Source organism: Acipenser ruthenus, chromosome 37 (assembly GCF_902713425.1).
Source record: "Acipenser ruthenus chromosome 37, fAciRut3.2 maternal haplotype, whole genome shotgun sequence".
Classification (NCBI taxonomy): domain Eukaryota; kingdom Metazoa; phylum Chordata; class Actinopteri; order Acipenseriformes; family Acipenseridae; genus Acipenser; species Acipenser ruthenus.
The window spans coordinates 2,172,615-2,191,127 of record NC_081225.1 but is presented as its reverse complement, the minus strand read 5'-3'; the positions used below and the strand labels follow the sequence as shown (position 1 = coordinate 2,191,127).

Genomic DNA, 18,513 nt, shown 5'->3' with positions numbered 1-18,513 from the left:
AACGGGAGAGCCGTGTCCGGTGACAAAGACTGGCTTACTGGCAGACCAGTCAGGGTTATAATGGGATTCATGACCCTTGTGTTGTGTAAGTGAGCTTATTTGAATGCCAGGTACACTTACCAGGGATCGCCCATTCGGTCAGCTTGATAGTTTCAATTTCAAAAAATTCACAATGTAGGAAAGGTCTTAAAGACTGCTAATTTAATTCAGTCCTGTTTATTAGAGAAGGCAGCGGTTAGAGATAAGTAAGAAATAATTCACTGCAACCCCGCATCAACTACGACTGTGGACACAAACACAACCAAAGCCACTGACACACAGACACGTAAATAAAGGTGGAGGAGAAATGCATTAACTATTATTAAGTGTTATTAGAAGTTCAGTATCTAAATAAAAAGTGAATTTGTATGATCATTTCTTGTTTAAGAAAATAATTCAGTGGCATTCCAGTCCCTTCAGATTTAGGAATACACCACCGGTGACCGGTCACAGTATATTAACCCTATATTGTCTGATGTACAAACCAGCCTTCAGAGTTCAGGGGTCAAAGGTAACAGAGGCAAAGTGAGCACATCGCGAGACACAGACGTCACATGACTTTGACAGCAATGGGTAAAGTTACATGTCGGAACTTCGGAAGAAGAACTCAGAATTCATATTCAGTACATTTAAGTCAAAAGTGTATGTGGTTTTATAAGGTGCGTGCATTAGGGGAGTAGCAATTCATTAATCCTCATTTGAAGACTACTGAGTGTAAGACATTGCAAAATAATGTGGCAGGGGCGGTTCTATGATGTGCTATTAAACAGATATGCTTATGGTTTGACTGGAGCTAAACTGTAAGATTGCACTGTGTCTGTGTCGGACAAATGCTGTCCCGGAGGCTCTTCATCTTTACATTTTGGAACTGTCACATCCAGGGATGACTGGTCACCCTAGCTTCCATCCAAGCTTCTCTGGATTGAACCGTCATAATAGTCAGTAATTAAATGATCTTATTATAAATCATGCAAGTAGTCCGTCAGGACTATCCCATGCACCGTGATACATACCTCTACCTCGCGACGTGCATATCGCATCCTGACATGACTGCATCGCTACACCCTGAGTATATTCTATCAACTTCCCCATGATATAAGTATTGAGGTGCTTACAACAGTGCATACATAGACAGAGACACATATACAAGTGCAGCTTTCATTTTGGGTCAACATTAACTCTCGTAACAATGTATGATCCCCAAGTACATCTGGTTCTCTTGTTTGTAACTGTTAACCTGTCCCTCTGCAACCCTCTGCCTCTAGTTGATGTAAGAAATACCACACAGAGCAGCCGGGTTGCAGGGAGGCAGGTTAGTGGTTGCACTCGGGATGTACTGTGAGTTTAGACATGATTCTGGGAGCTCTTATGAGGCCACAGGGGTGTTTTTAAACCTTACAAACACTCTGGAATGTGATGGCTTAGAAGGAAAGCGATACAATCTAAACGACAGAGACAGAATATAAAAAAGTGTTTAATATCGAGCTCCCCATCTAATGAGGGGTACAAAAAGTGTTGGTCATTGCATTTGTAAAAAGAGTAAAAAAAAGTTTATGATAAAATAGACATTTTTATCAAAGCTCTAATTAACTTCAAATATCAAAACAGCGGAAATTAGTGTTCATGAGCATGTCAAGGAGTATTAGGATCCGCGGCTGCTGACATCGCTAACGTCCAGGAACACAGCTCTGTACAGCTGCTATTTTCAGGTAAAAGGGGAAAGTTCAAGATTATCTGAAAGCAACAATTAAAATACATGTTTGCTAAAATTTCTTTCCAAATGACTCATTTCAGACCTGCTCAGTGATTGAATGTACATGATGTGGAAAATGCATGGAATGATTTTGCAATCACTTTAACACGATCTCTGCCACAACCGCACACACGTGGCTCTTGGTTTCAAGGAGTCGTTCTAAGAAGCTGGGCTTTCAATGGAAGGGGCAGCAAGGGCTCCTTGCAGGAGCAGCAAGCGCTGGCACTCTAACTGATTTAGACAGCCTACTGCCGAAGCCTATGGATTTCTGGGAGGGTTATATCTCCCTGGTTTCCAGGGATTGGAAGAATGAAGAACCACGTGTGTCCCAGGATCCAGGTTCATGCTTGGACTCCTGGTTGTCATTGTTATAAGGGTGTCCTCGATAGCACGGGCCCGGCTGTTTCATTGCTTGGTCGTAGTTAAAACCTGGCCTGGCGATGACCTTTCCAGGGGTTCCCTTGGGTGGCACTTTGCCAATTTATATTCTAAATCCTTTGGTCAAGGCAGCGTCAGGCAGAAGCGCCACGAGCAATGCCAGGAGGGAGCTCCTTTATTGAGTATACATGAGAACAGGACACATGTATTTCTACACGACCTTTGACTGGGACCAAGGAGTCCTGTGAGGTTTCAACGTGACTTCCGACAGCTTATGCTAACATGCGCTAAGATAAGGACTGAAAGGGTTAAAGTACTGAGCTATCATATATATATATATATATATATATATATATATATATATATATATATATATATATATATATATATATATACATAGAGAGAGAGAGAGAGAGAGAGAGAGAGATACACATAGATGTATATAAAAGGTATATAAAATAGAAAATAGTGCTTCATTATTTTAAAGCTGTCCACACACAAGTCTCTAACTGGGATTTACATGTAGTCAGAAGGGAAGAGAATTCAAAATGTGCAAGCGATACAAAGCTCTGATGAGCTGCAATTTCCGACGTGCTGCAGGGGAGCAGGGTTAACTAAGGGACTGACACCCGGACCGGATTCGAAGGCTGGACCCGCTGAGTCACTGCAGTAGCAGAGTGCTGACGAGCAGCAGGAGGGAGCCGGTGAGCCTGGCCGCTCCTTTCGACTGGAGGATCCACGTGTCGGTCTCGGTGCGTGTCGTGAGGTACTGGTGCGTGTAATCCACGTAGAGCTCGATGCAGCGGTACAGCTTCATCTGCTCGATCATTTCCGGATTGCCAACGTCCATCACGCCGTCCACGTCGTCATCGTCTTTGTCTTCCTGAGCCGGCCGGGTTGCGCTTGCAGCTTCGCTCGTGGTATTATTCACGGTAGCGTTTCCGGTGCTGTTTTTTGCTTCAGTTTCCGTGACGTTAATGTTTCCTGGGCTCACGCTTACAGGGGGGTTACTGGTGGCATCAACAGCGCTGTTGTTTCTGCTGGGGAGGATGTCCATGGTGTTTTTGCTGTTATCTGCGGCAGTGGTGTTAATATTGCTGCGCGGAACGTCTTCATCGGTACCGGCTGGGCTCTGAACAGCTCGGTCAGTCTCCTTTCCGGGCAGCAGGTCGTTTCTCTTCAAGCACCGATCCCGAAACATCTCGTAAGTCTGCGCCGGCTGCCGGAAGTAGTAATGCATCAGCGTCCCGCTGTCTCCACCAAAGGGGGTGGCCACGTAGCGCTTCCACATGTAGTAGTTGTAGTAGCGCTCTTCCTCCTCACTGTTGAAGTCGATCTCCAGCCTTGGGCCCCTGTAGACACCTGGGAATGAGTCCATGCCCGCGGCCAGACCTAACCCCGTTGCCAAATCTGCCTTCTTGCCGAACCCCTTGGACTTGTGGGAGGGCTTTGAACCCTGACCTGCCACTGACTGAGAGAAGTAAGAGTCGCCACCACCGTTCCAGGGAGCCCTGCCCTGGTTGTGGCTGTTATAGCCTGGCCCGTAGATTTTTGGAGTGCCTCCTCCAGTGTTGGGGTAGCCTCCTCCAGTGTTAGGGTAGTTAGATCCAGCCCCCTGTCCTGTGTTGCTGGTGATCCCGCTGCTGGTCCCACCCGACCTCTTGGATTTGGATCCGCTTCCCTTTTTGGTGAAGGCGGCATGAGGCAGAAGCGCCACGAGCAGTGCCAGGAGGGCGAGGCGATAGAGGGAGGCTCTGCTGCTTGCCATGCTGGCAATACTGTAGGGGCAGCCCTCACCACAGCACACTGCAAGAGGAAAAAGAAGAGAACCTTACAGGGTCAGGGAACAGGTACATGAATACCTTTGAAATTCTAATTATTAATAATACATCAGGTACTGATCTATATTCTCAAAATTGTAACTTTTTTTTAAGTTTTGGAATTGAATAAAGAAAATGATATTACAAATCCTCTTTACATAACAAATTAAGGTGAATGCATTCTGTAGGAATCAATCAGTCAATCAATCAATAGACACATGAATCAACTGCATTTGGTATTTTGTATTGCTGGTGTGCACTAATGCACTTGCAGGTATTTCTGCACCTTTCAGGGGGGGAAAGGGTTAACAGAGCATGCATGGATTAGTGTGGAGTAGTGGTTAGGGCTCTGGACTCTTGACCGGAGGGTCGTGGGTTCAATCCCAGGTGGGGGACACTGCTGCTGCACCCTTGAGCAAGGTACTTTACCTAGATTGCTCCAATAAAAACCCAACTGTATAAATGGGTAATTGTATGTAAAAAATAATGTGACAATGTAACAATTGTAAATTGCCCTGGATAAGGGCGTCTGCTAAGAAATAAATAATAATAATAATAATAATAATAATAATAATAATAATAATAAAAAACAATCTGTGCAATCAGTTCTTGTAAATATCATGTGTGTATATATATATATATATATATATATATATATATATATATATATATATATATATATATATATATATATATATATCCCTCTTAAAGTCCAACTTCCAGTGCCTCAAAGTGGCAGGAGGGTGACAACGGGTTCTCAAGACAAAGTACAGCGGGGTCCCCTGACTCTGGCAGGTTCAACCATGCTGTGAAAGCTTGAGTAACATACTCGGCCAAAGTGGAAGGGGCACTCACCAACCCACCTGGCCAGCATGGTGAGTTATGGCCAACCCATCCATCATGAAAGCACAGACAAAAACATGGCCCTCATTCCCAGGAGGCTGGATTGCCAGTGACCAAGGCAGCGGTCGGTTAGGCATGAAGGCAGAGGGTGCTAAGAATCACCGGGTTACGATTTTAGGCTGACACAGAACACTGACCCTGGCCACGTACAACTGCAGATATCTTTCAGGTGAAGCAAGACTTCAAGAGTTGGAAGAAGAACTTGGAAGAAGCAAGTGGGACATCATAAGACTAAGCAAAGTATGGAGAAAAGACGAAGGACTACTAGAACTCAAGAGTGGACATCTTCTCTTCTACCGAGGCACTACAGATGGACGCACAGGAGGTGTTGGATTTATTGTCCACAAGAGAATCAAGAATAACGCAGTAGAGACTGACAGCGTGTCAGAGAGGTCCACAAGACTGATAGTGAAAGTTTCAAGGAAGTATGAACTTCAGGTCATCCAAGTATAAGCGCCAACAACAAGCTATTCGGATGAGGAAGCCGAAGATTTTTATGAAGAAATACAAGAACTACACGAAAATGGGAAGAACCACTATAAGTTCATCATCGGTGACTTCAACGTCAAAATAGGAGCCCAGCAAGAAGAATTCGGTCTGCAAATTTGGACATGGCGACATGAACGAGAGGGGCGACAGACTAGTCGAATTTGCAGAGATCATGAAATTATTCATCATGAACACCTTCTTCCAGAAGAATCCCATCAGGAAATGGACATGAGAAGACCCAACTGAGTGAAGAATGAAATTGACTACATACTCACCAACAAGAAGCACACCGTACAAGATGTCTCAGTACTAAACAATTTCAACACAGGAAGTGACCACAGACTTGTAAGATGCAAAATACACCTCTACACAGCACTGGAGAGAGCGAAACTCGTGATGACGAAATCCAACACAATCAACGTAGAAATGCTCCAGAAGCAGAGCCTGGTGTTTCAACCAAAACATAGATTCAGTGCTCCTCAAGATCTGCAAAAGGATTAAGCAATCGAGGTAACCAACATCTATGAGGAAGTGACACAAGTAATTTTTACACAGTTATCAATTACATCTTTGTTCAACAAGTCAAAAAGGTACGTGGGCAATAGTAGACTTAACAGGTAACAATACATTGTAAAATGATGTTTCGTGTTCACAAGCCTTTGCTAGTTTATAAACACATTTTGTTGATTAAAAAATGCTGATGCTTTGGTTAGGTGCATTTAATCACTGATTTATGTTAAAACCAAATTAGTTGTTGCAGCTAATGAAAATCGAATCCATCAAAGCAGTGTTTTTTTAGTTATGTTTTTTTTTGTTATAGTTATGATTTTTTTTAATTTTAGTTATAGTTATTAGTTTAATTTTAGTTATAGTTATTATTACAGTTAACTATAACTTTAGTTATTATTACAGTTAACAGAGTGGTGATGGCCTTGAAATCTGTTGAGGTAAAAATAACGTGGGTAATGGCAGGCTCTACACCTCTTCACAGTACACTCCTTAGGCTAGCCAACCACAAACATGTATTGATCAGAGATTTACTAGCCCAGCCAATATATAAGCAACTTGACTAAATCAAAGGTACCCATGAAAAAAAAACAGTGAATAAAAAATAAAAACATTTGCCTTTTCTGTACAATACAAAATGTCCCTGACTCACAGGCTTTCCATGAGATCTGGAGAAAACATACTGTAGGGTCATATTTATAAAGCATATTCTTTTTTTTTCCTTATTAGAAAACAACACAAAGAAGTGTAGTGTCAGATACATCTTTCATGGGCTAATTTAACAGTCCCTATAGGCAGGTCAGATGCTTATTTATGATTTTGTTTGAAAATGCTTTATGAATATGGACCATATTGAAACAAAAACTCATATTAAAATGTACATTTTCTACAGGCTTACATTACCATTCCATATTCTGATACAGCTTTGCCGCAAGATACATTTTCATTTCATACATGTAATATCGCACTTGTTTGATTAACTTTGATTAAAGAATTGACCAGGTTTTTTTTCAATCTTTATTTTTCCATTCAAGCAGAGAATGGGTGAAATCGTCCTTTATGCTTAAAAAAACCCAGACTTTTTATGCCATTGAGAAACGTCTCATTTAGCAAAACCCCTTTATCATATTCAACATGCAACAAAACCGTGGTTACCAACATTCTAATTAAAATAACGTTTGGTCACAGAGGATCTATACGTATAGATAAAGATCCTACATTTAAAAATTGTCTCAAACAAACCGCAGAAACTGCAGCATATAAAAGTGTGCCTGTGGCAAAGTGGTTTGCAGTGCGCAGGTGTAGAGGTGATGCAGTGCTGAGGACAAACAACAAAGTACTGGTGAAATGGTGGTTTATTTATAATCCAAAGTCTGATGACAACAGTGAAGAAATGGAGGGCTGGCAATACACACACACAACGATGTGTATTGCACTGTTCAGTAAACAACGGGTTGCAGTCCTGAAATAATAGACACAGTTAAACACACACACAAAACACAGACACGATCACAAAACAGTGAGTGCTGTAGTGCTCGTCCTTTAGCATCCTCTCGACCATAAACACAGGAACAGATCACCTAGCTATGTCCCCTGTTTGTACCTTCAGTCACGCCCCCTTGGTTAGCGAGTGCAGCCGTTTCTCCTCCAATCCGTGGTTGCCACATCGCTTTCCCTCTGGGGCGATGACTTAATGTACCGCAGCTCCGCCCCCTTTCTAAATGACAGACTTCCACCTAACCCTGGGAATGAATTGCCAGGCCATCCAGTCCAGGGCACTCTGTTCCCTTTATACAACGCCCTCACAGGTCGGGTGAGAGATTTATCACCAAGAATCATTCTGTCTCTGTCACAGTATTACACAGACTTTTATACTAGCACAGATTTACAGGTAAAAATAATATGCACAGAACAAAACTAGAGATAGCTGAACAGAACTAACTTGCAGTTATTATTCAGAGTCTGAGGTCTGCCCCTCTCCTGCTTCAGCACAGCTGGACTCAAGAGTCACTGGAAGGCAAAGCAGACGGGCCCGCTTCATCCTGCTGCGTGAGACTGCTGTCGGTCAGGGTATTGTGAACAATATTCATTCAGAGTTGTCCTCTTGCGCCCCATTTTAATATCAAACTAGTAACTGTCACCGTATACCAATAGCAAAAGCTTACCTACACCTTAACCCGCTAATTTCAAAGTAGGCGCTTTGAATGACAGCCGCTGTAGCTGGCAAATGAAAGTCTAATGATGATTGAGAGTCATTTAAACAAATGAGAGCATTCTAGCGCTGCTTCAGTCAACAAGATCTGTCAAAACAGGATGAAATGATTGACAGTGAAACTACAGTAGCCTATTAGGGGATCACTGGGTTGACTGACAACGGAGACAGGACAGACAGCAAATATAAAAACTACACAAACTAGAGATGTTTTCTAAATGATTGTTTTTGGTAAGTAAATAAAAAATAGCGAGTGGTTTTACCGACGTTTATCCTATATACATTTATTTCAGTCAAACTCATATTTTTCGGGGAATTCAATTTAACGAGCTTTACAACCCAAAAAGTAGCAAGCCTAACTATAAGGAAATGTTTTTGGTTTTTTTATTTACTATTTTGTTATTGTTTTATATTATGTTTTAGTTATATTTATAGTTACTATGAACGGATATGATTTATGTTCGTTAATAGACATTTTCTAAAAAAACTAAAAAAACTCTGTTTACAAGATGGCCACGCTCGAGACGTTCTCAGAGCAGTTGCCCCAACTCTAACCTGAACATAAATTAAGATTAGGGTTAGGGTTAGAGTTTATATTTAAATCTTAGAATTAGTATTTCTATTCCCTCAGCTGGCCCCTAGCTGAACAGGCCAGCCCCTCTTTCCTCACCTTATTTTATTTTATTTTAAAAATACTTCAGACTCCCACCGCACCTAATAAATAAATAAATACATAAATAAATAAAAATCAGCCTGATAATTATTATTATTATTTTATTTATACAAGCATGAAACCACGTAACCTGGTCTCACAAAGGAAACGTTAACACAACCCAGCTACGTTTTACTCGATCTACCACCATGCTTTGCGGCTGCGTTCCACAGAACTACAAATCTGTGTCGGTTACGTCACCGTTTCAATACTGGATTTGTTTAAAACATATATATATATTTCTTTTAACCTTTTCGTACTGTATTGTTTTCAAACGATTTTTTAAAACATATTATGAATGTACATATTGAATGTGTTCTTAAAAAGTATTACACGTGTAGAGATATAAATTATGATAGGTATGAAAGATATAAATGATAAATTTGGTATGTAATTGGTAATTGATATCAGTTTTAAAAAAAACAACAACATTGTTTTGTTGTTGTTGCTGTTGTTGTTGTTGTTGTTGTTGTTGTTGTTGTTGTAATTCAGAAATTAACACATTGCATCCATGAGAATGTTGGGAACAAAATCTGAAAATTTCAGAATTTTAGCTTTTGTACTTTTTAAAATATAACAGTTCTTGTAAGTTGACAGTCTGCTTCAGCCTCTGTGAGCGGCAAGCGCGGATTTAAAGAGACATGCACCCAAGTAATGCATTCACGTTTTCGCTAATATATATTTCTAGGTGCAACAGAAAGACCCTCCTGCATCTAAAGAGACCACCCTCCAGTTCATTTCCCAGAATCAGGGAGTTGACCGAGACGCGTGGAAAACAGTCCCATGAAAATCCGTGTACAAATAAAAAAGTTATGAAAAAAAACACACATATACATGGAAGTCAATGCAGTTTGCAAAAAGGGTCCCAAAAACGTGAATTCAAATTTTGTACATGTGAAAAATCACACGTGTGAGCTTGAAGTACACCCACACAACATCATCTCAAGGGGAGCGTTTCTAACAAGCCAGTTGGTCACATTTCAGTAGTCTGGACTTTCCTTAAACTGGAAAACAACGAGGCAGCGCATTTCGCAACAATGGGAAAAAAAGAAAGGAAAAATACATTCTTAGCCACCCAAGCTGAGCTTTTGCACGATGATATTTTAGCACATAAACTGTTCTTTTCGGCAAATGTCCAGAGCCACTGCTAAATTTAAACTAAGGAAGGATATACCGAAAAAAAAAAAAAAACATCTTCCATAAACAGGTCAAATAAAGTCCAAAAAGTTGTGATGCATGAGCCAGGGTACTTGGCAACTATAGTTTTGAATCTGGGGATATTGCAACATGTGTACAATCTACCGCTTTTGGGCAGCCAGACAACTGATGACACACTTTCTGTTTGGTTCTATTTTGTTCCACATCCTCAGTTGTAAATCGTACATACTCGCCTGCTCTATACGGAAAAGTGCATCTGTGACGTCAGGCACTTTGACATAGAAGACTGACAGATGCTTGACCTGTCCAGCTGTTGTCTGGATGGCACCCGTTAATGGCTACTGTAACCTTTACAGGTACAGGTATAGCGTGACTGCGGGCTGTTTGTGATTCTAAATCAGACTTAAGCAGATCACACAGATCCAATCTGTATCTACGCATAACATGTTTCAGAGTTAGATCTAGAAATGGTCTGACGGGGGCGAAATATTCGGAGTTTAGGATAGGGTCGTTTTTCCTCCCTCCCTTCCCTGTCGTGCTGCAGTTGAAGAATTGGACGTGCTTCGATATCTGTAGATTACAGCGCAGTAGCCCTGTCAGCGGTTGCAGTTTAATTGGCGAGTGTATTTTTGTGTTTAAAGTGGGCACATCAGTGTTTTGCACCTTTTGAACATAAGTAGTTATTTACACATAGAACTAATTACGGACTTCAATTGCCAAACAAAAGCTGTGCTGCGAGGGCATTTTCATAAAGCGCACGCCCTGAAATGCCATTGCGCAACGGACTTACAGGACTTTTCAAATCGTTTGCCATGTGATGTTCCAAAGGTGTTTCGCAAACTGTTTTTCACGTTGCAGAAAACTTTTTTTTTTTCCTGAACGGAATATGGTTTAATAAACGAATACATAAAAATAAATAATAAAAATATTCTAAACCGTTCTACATCGAGTTTAAATTGCAGCTTCAGGCAAAAACAATTGTACTTCACCAGATATAAGAACAGTTAACGCAGTTTAAAAAAATGAACGACGTTGATTTGTTTGGAATAAGGAGCATAACATTAAAAATGGCGATATGCAGCTAAAATACGTGTGATACAGGCTGACTGGAATTATAAACACGACCGTGCTATTAATAATAATAATAATAATAATAATAATAATAATAATAATAATAATAATAATAATAATATACAAACCGAATTAATACACCAATCGTCAAGTCATTAGGTTGTTTTCAAAATCTATCTATCTATCTATCTATCTATCTATCTATCTATCTATCTATCTGTCTATACACACACACAACATATACTGCCCTACTAATTACCCCAAAGTACCCCAAAGTTACCACAAAGTAACCACATACTACCAACATACTGTTTATGTTTAATAAACATCTTTAAATCGCATAAACAGCCATGCATTATATTATAAACAGCAATGCATTGTATCATGAACAGCAATGTATTTGTATCATCTGAGCCGACTTTATTGCGTTTCAGTGCAGTACCTCACAAGAAGACAGTTTTTAAAAAAAAAAAATATATGTTTATATAAATGAGGATAACTAAACGTAACTTCATGAGTGCATTTTCATACAGCACGGGGAATGGAATAAACACTGCGAACGATCACATCGCGATCTCATCTATCCTTCTTCAATCTATTTCTTCTCCCTTCTCGCCTGCATCTCCCCTGCATGACAGGAACCAGCTATAAAACAGCCTGTCGAGAACGTGGGTGTGATCTATGTGTAAATGGCTTATCATTAATGGTACCTTTTCCCCTGTATAAATAAAAATACATAAATACATGTACTTTGTGTACTTGGTGGCTATTAGTAGGACCCTATATACATGCTAAGACATGCATCCAATTTTGTTTTCATGCAGCTATTATTTATAGCAGCAAAGCAATTACAAAATGTAGCTCACAATAAGATACGTAATTAATTTAACGGTACATGCCTGTATTCAAATAAACGACAGCTCTTTTCTTCTTATTGAAATACAACGCCGAGTTAGTGTGTCGCTCTCAGTCGCAATCAGCTAATGTTAACATCTGACAGGACTTTTACACAAACAGCGCAGCTACTTGCCCTCCCCCCACTCTTCCCCCCTCCAGCCCCCCTGCCCCCCTCCCCCTCAGGCTGTGGCAGGCGCTTGTGTCCTGGGCTGCCAATTCTATACAGCTTGTGTGCTCTCCGAGGAGGATGGGGAGTTTTCTGGGTCTGGCAAGTCTGAGAAATCTATGCAGAGATTTTGTATTTTTGGGAAGAAGGCTTCCCTTATATTCTTATATTTTGTGCACTGCAGTAAAAAGTGTATCTCTGTCTCGACCTGTTTGAGCTGACAGTGATCACACAGCCTGTCCTCTTTGGGCAGCCATGTCTGCCTGTGTCAGCCCTTCTCCATGGCCAGGCTGTGCTCACTGAGCCTGTACTTTGTTAAGGTCTGTCTCTGTTTACTGCTTTTCACCCTGGTCAGGTATGCAGCCGGGGTGTAGTGTCTTTTTAGGGCCCGATAGCATTCCAGTTTGCTTTGTGTTTTAGTGTGTGTGTCCCAATGAATAAGATATTTATAATTTGGTTTGACTCTGATTGTATGTTAGATTGGGGTTGTCCTGAAGCTGGATGGTCTCTCTCTCTCTCTCCCTCTCCCTCTCTCCCTCTCCCCCTCTCCCCCTCTCTCCCCCTCTCTCCCCCCTCTCTCTCTCAATTCAATTCAAATTCAATTCAATTCAAATTGGCTTTATTGGCATGACAATAAAAATAATTGTGTTGCCAAAGCACATACATGGCATAACCGGCTCAAATATACAAATACATTTTTTAATACTAACAGTAACCCTCCTCCCTCTATATTAATATAGTAAACAGAACCCCTCCCTTCCCCTCTATATCAAACAGTACCCCCTTCCTCCCTCTATATTAAACAGTGCCCCCTCCCTCCCTCTATTAAACAGAATCCCCCTCTCTCTCTCTCTCTCTCTCTCTCTCTCTCTCTCTCTCTCTCTCTCTCTCTCTCTCTCTCTCTCTCTCTCTCTCTCTCTCTCTCTCTCTTCCTCCCTGAGTGTGCGTGTCTAGGGGTAATGTGGACAAGCCCATTTGGCAGCTCTCCAGAGCGCTGTGTGCCTGTCTGTGTTGAAGGGATAATGATATTACTGTGGTGTGTTACAGGGTTAATTATCCGGGAGCGATATGACAGAAAGAGCACCCCAATAGGTTTCTTTGGCAGTAGCACAATGTGATATCCCTCAGATGTCATGCCTTGGGTCATGTCGCACCTCACAAACCATTTCCAAAAACAACGCAGTTTGGGAATAACAGAGGGTGCTCTTCACACAACAGAAACACAACGTGTTGCAAGCAAGACGCGTTGATCACTGCAGCCTTTTCAACATTTGTCTCAAATTAAGCGGACGTTAATATGGAACGAGAAGCTATTTTTAAAAATATGTTCTGCACATTTTAAATTGCCAGTAAATATTACATGTTAACAAATATCAGACTGTCCGCTTGTTCCATCTGCCAGAGAGACGCTGAACAGCAGCGGCGGTTGTGAAATATCCTGCCTCGCGTGCAGTCGGCGTTTTTCCAGAAACATTCTGGGGGTGGCAATTGTGTTTAAACTTTGCATATTCTCTGTCCCAACTAGCATCACGAATGAGAAAAAAAAAACACAGGCGGGTGGAGTCAGCAGCAGGGCAGGCACAGAGCTGCAGAGTGAAAGAAATCATTGTCTGAACGGCTGTACGACTCATAGAAAACTTTTAGAAAGAAGGAATGTTCTTGCATATCTATACAGCGGTAAAAAAAATATCTGTAAATCTAGTTTTTTCTTCATTTTCCCCCACTTGTGCCCCTCACTCAAATTCAATGCATCCGACTCTATGTGGGCTCCAATACCTGCTGCACATGAAGTGATCTTACTGCATCACTGATTCCATATGTGTGTCACACACATAAGGAATTCAAGTCGCTCCTTTTGTTCCCTGTTGTAACAACTAAACCTGGTGTTGATCTGAAAATACACAATCGATCCTCCGCAGGTTTGAGTTACTGCACAGTTTTCGCCAGAGCAGTATTTCCTTAACCCCCAAAGTGCCATTGTCCTCATTTGAGGACAGGCTACTTTGTAATTCGCTGGTGCGTTTTTAACTGGCGTCTACCTGTTATTTAAATGTTCTCTTTAACTATATTGTTATGATAACCAACTCTAATTTTGTTAACTGGAAAAGTGAAGTCGAATTGCATACAGCCCGTGTTCTGATTTTTCAAAGAAAGCAGGATTTGGTACTTAATGGGTTAAGAGTAATAACATAAACATGTTTGTCTTTGAAGAGTATTTGTCGTGATCGTTTATTTATACTGCAACCCTATGCAAAACCCGAGAAACAGTCTAACTGCATGCAGCGGGGGAATTAAAGGTTGTTTCAGCTCAGAAACAAAATAATAATTAAAAAAAGGAAGAATCTGAAAGTCTTAAAAAAACATCAATTATTATTATAGTAAAAAAGAAAGGTACAGCAACAACAAACTGTCAATTCATGTACAAAAGAGATTTATTAATCCTATTTACAGAAAAAAAGAAATATACAGTGAGCCCAATTTTTTATGTAAAAACAAAAAACCGTTTTCCGGTTTTGTGAAATATTTTTGACTTAAAGAAAGTAATCCCTGCGATTGTATTAATTAAGAAGCTTCATGTTTAGATTGGAATTCAGTTACTCTCTTGTGGTGTTTGCAATAATTCCGAGTGGTTCTGAATTCTGTTGCTCCAATATTGAGGTATTATCATTTGAAATCTACCTGCTTTTAAGTTGCTTTGAGCTCGTCTGGAGAATCCTAACTGCTGGGCACGTTCCATTCCGATCATGTGACACAGCCCCCTCTACAAATATAGCGGCAGAAAGAGGATAGGCGGGGGGGGGGGGGGGGGGGGGGGGACTAACAGAGTTGAAAGTTAATATTGTCACGTGAATGAAGCTGAAAGCAGTTCAAAACCAGGTAGAGGCAGAAATGTGATAAATTCAATGAAACTCAAATTTGGAGCAACAGAACCCGGAACCACATAGATTGATTACATTTTAAACATCATTTGAAGCTACTGACAAGGTTTTTTGGGATGTACACAAAAGGGTTAAATTATTTTCAATGTATGTACCTTTCAGACTTTCATACTTATATATATATATACCGGTTACACACACACACACACACACACACACACAAACACACACACACACAATATAGGCGAGCAGGAGAGGCTTGAATGGGTATTGAGAATCCATTCCCTCTCAGATTTCCCACAGTTCCACCTGGGAATTCCTGCAAAGAAGCCATGTTGGGAATTCCAGATATCCAGGTATCGGGAGGCTAGCCGGAGAAGCTGAGGCTGGGCAGGAATCGGGAGAGCCTGTTCCCAGCACGGGTCTCCGGCTCGCTGCCCCTCCTAGGGACCTGGTTCTTAGTCTTGCGTCTTCGAGCCAGATCCTCCTCCAACACCTAGAAGGACAGGCAGAGCTGGGACTGTGTGATCGATGTGCACACTCACTGACAAGCACAGGCAGAGCTGGGACTGTGTGATCGATGTGCACACTCACTGACAAGCACAGGCAGGGCTGGGACTGTGTGATCGATGTGCACACTCACTGACAAGCACAGGCAGGGCTGGGACTGTGTGATCGATGTGCACACTCACTGACAAGCACAGGCAGGGCTGGGACTGTGTGATCGATGTGCACACTCACTGACAAGCACAGGCAGAGCTGGGACTGTGTGATCGATGTGCACACTCACTGACAAGCACAGGCAGGGCTGGGACTGTGTGATCGATGTGCACACTCACTGACAAGCACAGGCAGAGCCCTCTGCACATTTGCCTCATCCTCCACGATTAACACAGATTTGCTTTTGTGTAGTTCGAATACAAGTTGACAAAAGAAAATTACCCATTAATCAACTGTGCCATTATTTCCCATATAATCAGTGAATCTTTAACCTAAACATCTGTACAAAATAAAAATATTTGCATATTCAAATGTGTGTGTGTGTCTCTGCATGTGCGTGTGTGTGGCTGTTTGTGTGGGAGTGTGTCTGTGTACATGAGTGTGTGTCTGTTCTCTGTTTGTGTCTATTCTCTGTGTTAGTGTCTGTGTCTCTGGTCTCTATGCTGTGAATATATCGTACCTCCTTGCGACAGGCCAGCCTCTCCCTCCACTCGCTCAGCTCCATGGTGTGCTCTTCCTCCAGAGTTCGTATCTTCCTCTTCTCTCTCTCCACCAGCAGGTGCAGCTTCTCGTTCTGCACACCAGGGGAAACGATATAACTTTCAATAAAGAGGCTGTCCATACACACCTGCAACATTGCTCTCTGCCCCTCTCTCTGACAATGCTGCTGTCTCTCTGCCCTGGCGGTGTTACCTGCAGCTGCTGCAGCTCTGTGCTGTTGCTGTCACACTGCTCCTGCAGTTCTCTGAGCCGCTGCTCGTGGTTTTGCTGCTGCCTCAATCGTTCTGCTTTCTGACGAGATTCCTCCTCTGCCTGGAACTGCAGAACGTGGAGAAGGTTTGAACTTTGTGTTGCTTGACTCCATTAACTCCCCTGACCACTCTTCAGAATCCTGCAGCTGTTGCTGGAAAGGCTAGTAGCATGGTCATTTTCCAAGCATAAATGGACTACCTTGGTAGCACCTTAATGCTAATCCGTGGTCTGCTCAATTATTTTACCCACGACTTTTTCCCCAATTTAGAATGTCCAATTATATTTTTGCCCCACACCTCTGTACTTCCCCACACAGCTCAGGAGAACTGAAGGTTCAGCGGGCGTCCTCCGATCCCACGACCGAACCAGCTTCCTCTTCTACACCCAGGAACTTGAGAGCGGAGGCGAGCAAGCTGCCGGCCTCTGGAGGACAAAGGCCAGCCCTGCAGGTGTCCGCTCTGAGCTCACTGGGTGTCTGACCGGCAGGGTCTGCTGTAGCACGATGAGGAGAAACAGTCCCTTCTGGTTTTGGCTCCCTAACCTGTGGGAGCGCCAAGGCCAATGCGACGCTCCCTCCGGAATCCCTACCGAAGACCGGTGACTTTGCACAGCCAGGGCGTGAACCTGCGCTGCATGACACCCTGCACACCACGCGGCTGTGCTTTTACCAGGTGAGCCACTCCAGGACAGCATACCACTTAATGTGCTTTTTCCTCTTTCAGAAGCTACACACTGACTGTAGAAAGAATAACACTTTGTGGATCTCCCCTCTGCCCTGTGCTGATCTTGTGAGAATGTGCAATACCAGCACTGACCTGCGTGAGGCGCTGTCTCTGCTCAGCGCCACTGCTTACGCCCTGGATCTTTAGGCTCTGTTTGAAAAGGGCCAGCCGTGCCTTGGCATCGCAACGCTGGTTCTTGGGCAGCCGGGCGCGCTCCTGGGCTTGCTGGGAACGCAGGTCCTCCAGCAGGGACTGGTGGAAACGACTGGCTCGCTCTTTCTCCTGAGAGAGAGAGAGACAGAGTGAGAGAGGAGTAGGGGAGCGAGATGAGGAGGGGAGAGAGTAAGAGAGGAGGGTGAGAAATGGGGGAAAGAGTGGGTAAGAGAGGATGAGTGGGATAGATAGAGAGTGGGGTGAGGGGAGGAGGGGAGAGGGTAGAGGGGGTGAGAGGGGATGTGGTATGGATAGGGGAGAGGGGGAGCTAGAAGAGGGGGGAGTTAGTGGACAGAAAATGGAATGTGAAAAGAGGGGGGAAGGGAAAGGGAGGCAGTGAGAATGAGGCAGTGAGAAGGGGACAGTGAGAGGGAGGGAAAGAGAGAGAGAGAGAAGGGGGAGTGAGAAATTGAGAGGGAGGGAGTGGGAGGGAGGGGAAGAAAGGGAGAGAGAGGGGGCTGTGACAGGGTGGCAATGAGAGGGAGAGAGAGGGAACAGTGAAAGGGGATGCAGTGAGAGGGAGGCAGTGAGAGGACAGAGTGAGAGGGGTCAGTGAGAGGGAGAGAGGGAGAGAGAGGGGGTAGTGAGAGGGAGTCTCACCTTTCCGTGTCTCTTCAGCAGCTGCTGTCTCTGCAGAGATAACTGCTCCTTCACCTGTTGCTTGAACAGGTGGTATTTCTCCTGAAGATGTCGCTGTTCTAGTTCCCAGATCACAGACTCCCGGGCTGCAGGGGGGGAGAGAGAGAGAGAGAGAGAGAGAGAGAGAGAGAGAGAGAGAGAGAGAGAGAGAGAGAGAGAGAGAGAGAGAGAGAGAGAGAGAGAGAGGGGGGGGGGTAAGACAGAATGACAATTTCTAAATGCCTATTTAAGTGTGTATTGTGTCTGTGTGTGTATGTGTGTCTATATGTCTGCATATATATTCCAGGAAGCCACTTGTACCCCTCTTGAGCTGCTGGATCTTAGTGAGAGACTCCCACTCCACAGCCGCCACCTTTCTCTTGTGCTCCTGAACTGCTTTCTGCAGAGCATCGTTCAGATCCTGCTGCTGCTTCTGCAAGAACTTGTGCTCCTGGAGAGAGGAGAGTGGAGAAGAAACAATCAGACACTACTGCCTCAATACG

General features: G+C 43.0%; 2 protein-coding genes across 2 annotated transcripts in view; both read right to left on the bottom strand.

The window, feature by feature from the left end:
* Positions 1-1,495: 1,495 nt before the first annotated feature.
* On the bottom strand, positions 1,496-12,057 carry LOC117966126 (uncharacterized). The gene is made up of 2 exons (XM_034911570.2): positions 11,942-12,057; positions 1,496-3,976 (listed from the first exon to the last, which is right to left on the bottom strand). Exon 2 carries the CDS (start codon positions 3,936-3,938, stop codon positions 2,832-2,834), a length of 1,107 nt encoding a protein of 368 aa, XP_034767461.2. The 5' UTR covers positions 3,939-3,976; positions 11,942-12,057; the 3' UTR covers positions 1,496-2,831.
* Positions 12,058-14,904: 2,847 nt separating this feature from the next.
* The window catches only part of LOC117966134 (serine/threonine-protein kinase 10-like), a 30,927-nt gene continuing 27,318 nt past the window's right edge, over positions 14,905-18,513 (bottom strand). Inside the window, exons 13-18 of the mRNA XM_059008682.1 lie at positions 18,332-18,461; positions 17,993-18,117; positions 17,273-17,461; positions 16,398-16,523; positions 16,165-16,278; positions 14,905-15,480 (exon numbers count right to left, since the gene is read on the bottom strand). Coding sequence (XP_058864665.1) covers positions 15,352-15,480; positions 16,165-16,278; positions 16,398-16,523; positions 17,273-17,461; positions 17,993-18,117; positions 18,332-18,461 — 813 coding nt within the window. The 3' untranslated portion in view covers positions 14,905-15,351. The remainder of the gene's footprint in view (positions 15,481-16,164; positions 16,279-16,397; positions 16,524-17,272; positions 17,462-17,992; positions 18,118-18,331; positions 18,462-18,513) is intronic.